Genomic DNA, 3454 nt, shown 5'->3' with positions numbered 1-3454 from the left:
GCGCCAGCCTAGGCCCAGAAACATCGAGACCCAAGGAAAGAGCAAGCTATCCGTGTTGATAAGTAGCCTGTAATGGTGTGAAAGGCGGTTAAAGTAGGAATGCCCAGCAGCACAGTGATGGTTAGTCAAAAGCTTGCCATAGTTTACAGCACTATCCTCCATCCAGCCTGAGGTGAAGCCATATCCCAATAAATTCATGAACTCAGCAAACTACCCTATGTTTTAAATATAGGCCGATAACTGATATTATGGGTGATTTATCGTTTTTGGGGGCCTTCTGATATGATAAGTTTGATTTTATATCGGTTATCGTTTTTGGATGTTTATCGGCGATAATGCAGCGATAAAGTGAGTTATCGTCCGATCTTGTCGGCTCAAAATATCGGAATTATCGGCTTTTGGTTTGGGTTTAGGTTTGCTCTTTGGATGTTTTAAGAATTATAAAGTATTTGTTGCTTTTGGAACTTGGTTGTTTGGTGATTAGCTTATATTTGTTTATGAATATTGACATGGCTCATAACTATTAAATCTCAACTTAGTAAGTTAGTTTATAATCTCGTGATTGCACAATAATTATGTTGATGATTCTTCATTCTTTATGTTATCTTGTTATGTGCTTGTATAATGTTATTCCATTTTTACTAACTATGCATTTAAATGGTTTCATTGTGCGATCAAGAAGCAAGTTTCTACCATTGGTTAGTGATCCTAAACATGATTGTGTACATTTCGGTATGTTTGTATTTCATTATGTATGGGTAGATCACATTTTAGGATATTATATTTTGTATATACATCATCCGGTAATATCACTCTGATAAATACTACTTATCCCCAATATTTCCCCCATATCCGTTGTCCAATATGTATTTTGATAGTCCGATAAATCCTCGATAACTGATATTTAAAACCTTGCTACCCTATGAAAAATGTGGAAAACAAATCCTGAACAAGGCTTAATTGCATATGTATTATGATAACTTGCTGGATAACTTTTGAGAAACCTTATTGAGTGGGTAGAAATGGGATCATCAAGACTCTGGTGTATGACAGCAGCTGAACTGAGTAATACTTTTAGTGGTCATATTTTCTTTCATATTCTCCAACTTACGAAGATATAATACATTTTCCATATTAGTTCTCCACATTTTACTTTTGAACTTGATCTTTCAACTTAGTGTTTTGAATAATGTGAAAAATTTTATAAAAAAATTATTTTAGCATGTATGGATCTGTTATGTGTAAAACGGCTGAAATCAAAGTTAGGCTGATTGGTTTCATCACATTTAGTGTATTTCTGAAATTAGTGCCAATGCATATGCATGGAGTTGCAATGCTGTGCATTCGTGTGCAATTACCTTGTCAAATTACACAGTTAAAATTTTAATAACAAATAGTGAGTATTGTGAATTAGGGTTTCATGAGTTGTGAATTTGGGTGTCATCGTTATGTGTGTGATGTATTGCATGGTTAATATTGTAAACTAAGGTTTATGGTGTCAGATCATCAGTTTGTTCACAGAATCATTAGTATGAATTATTTATTCCACTAAATTTAAAGTACATGTAATGCTGCACAATTCATTTGCAGGTAATGGGTTTGGTTGATATTTTCAGAGCAAAAATAGTCGATATTTCAGAAGATTCACTTACTATTGAGGTGAGAGCTGCTAAAACATATGGGTTTTCCTTCGGTATGATCTGTATATGTTGTATATCACTTTCTGAACCGTTCTATAAACATAAAGTATTAAATGGTTTAATGGCCAAGGATAGGTAACTGGTGATCCTGGGAAAATGGTTGCAGTTCTGAGGAATCTGAGCAAATTTGGAATCAAAGAAATTGCCAGAACTGGCAAGGTTATTGATATACGACCTGAAAACAAGTGTCGTTTTCTGTTTACTTTTATGCTCTGATTTTTCTGAGTTCTGTTATTTCATATAGATCGCTTTGAGACGCGAAAGAATGGGGGAGAAGGCCCCATTTTGGAGATTTTCTGCAGCGTCTTATCCTGACCTTGGAGGGGCAAAGGTTCAAAGCCCACTTTTCAGGACCACGGGTACGGGCTTCAATGGTGATTCGGAACTATCTTCTGGAGTATGTATCTGCTACCATTTACAATTCCATTTTCGAAAGTATTGAGGATGTTGATTTAGTACCAGAAGGTTGAAAACATCTATTTGTTTGCATTCTAGAACTGCATTTTCTTTCTTTTCCTTTTCAATCGCCAAACAATAATATATTAAATACATATTGAAAACGTTTACATATCTGTATTCAAGAAGTGCATATTATTTCTTTTCTTTTCCAAGTTGAACAATAATATACTAAATATTTGTCCCAAAAATATATTAAATACACACTTATTTAATATTAGGAAAACTTATTCCTTGACTTCAGTTGGGATTGAATTCCATATGAGATTTATGAGTTGGTGGTGGGTTTGATGCTAGAACTACTTAACATGAAACTTCACAAGTTAGAAGATAAATTTTGATTGGGTCTCACTGAAAATCTTTGTTAAATTTGAAAATGTTGACTAATGTGATGCTGTCAATTGTATGATCTCATGGTTTGTGTCAAATTGAGCCTCGCGGAACTGATTGCTAGTTCCATATTGTCTTTGAAACTGAAAGGATGAAGCAACTCATGTAGTTTTTCCATATCTGCATAATTGCAATAATATAAGAGAACCGGACCCAAGTAAAGTAACTGGCTGATTGGAGATTTCATAGAGTTCAGCTGTGGAAACAAATAGCTTAATTGAAGTGTGTACCCTTGTGAGAGCATGACTATGTTCATTTGCTGAATGTAAAGGAGAAAATATCTTTTGATTTATTATTTTGACATTCATATTAGTCTTATATTTGTATAATTTTTTATAAGTTATATTGTTTTTCTGAAGGGTGACGTGTATCCTGTGGAGCCTTATGAGGGGTTTTCAATGAATCAAATTCTTGATGCAAACTGGGGTGTTCTCTACAATGAAGATGTAAGTTCTCGATGTTCCTTTTTTCAATAATTATTATGATAGCATCCCAAAGAAACCGATTACCTTGATTTTTTTTTCCTCTAAATGTATAAGCCCTTAATGTGTTTTCCATATCCCCAATTCTTATTGGCAATATCTTTAGGAAACTCACCAAATTAGTTGCAAAAGTAAAGGATTAAGTTCTTAAATTTCCTGTTTTTAGTTTCAGTTTTTCAACATTTTTTTTAAAGAAACTGATCAAGTTGGATAAAAGATGTTTAAGAAACTGATCTAGTTTGATAAAAGATGTTCTTCTCTTTCTTTTCTTCTGAATAGTACATGTATATTTTATGTTTATGCAGTCATATGTTTTTTAAAGATTAAATTTTGTAACTACTACTTTTTTTTGCATATATTTGTGCACTCTGCCATGCATCTTCCATGCGGGTTTGAGTGGCACACATGAATATGTGTATTTACCTA

General features: G+C 33.5%; 1 protein-coding gene across 1 annotated transcript in view; it reads left to right on the top strand.

Moving 5' to 3' along the window:
• LOC109819707 (acetolactate synthase small subunit 2, chloroplastic-like) overlaps nucleotides 1-3454 on the top strand; it is a 13395-nt gene that overhangs the window by 3087 nt on the left and 6854 nt on the right. The window contains 4 exon segments of the mRNA XM_020385535.1: nucleotides 1591-1659; nucleotides 1776-1859; nucleotides 1945-2097; nucleotides 2906-2992. Of these exon segments, the coding sequence (XP_020241124.1) occupies nucleotides 1591-1659; nucleotides 1776-1859; nucleotides 1945-2097; nucleotides 2906-2992 (393 nt within the window).

Source organism: Asparagus officinalis, chromosome 8, assembly GCF_001876935.1.
Source record: "Asparagus officinalis chromosome 8, Aspof.V1, whole genome shotgun sequence".
NCBI lineage: Eukaryota > Viridiplantae > Streptophyta > Magnoliopsida > Asparagales > Asparagaceae > Asparagus > Asparagus officinalis.
The sequence above is the reverse complement of the archived record's forward strand: the minus strand, read 5'-3'. Positions and strand labels throughout refer to the sequence as shown.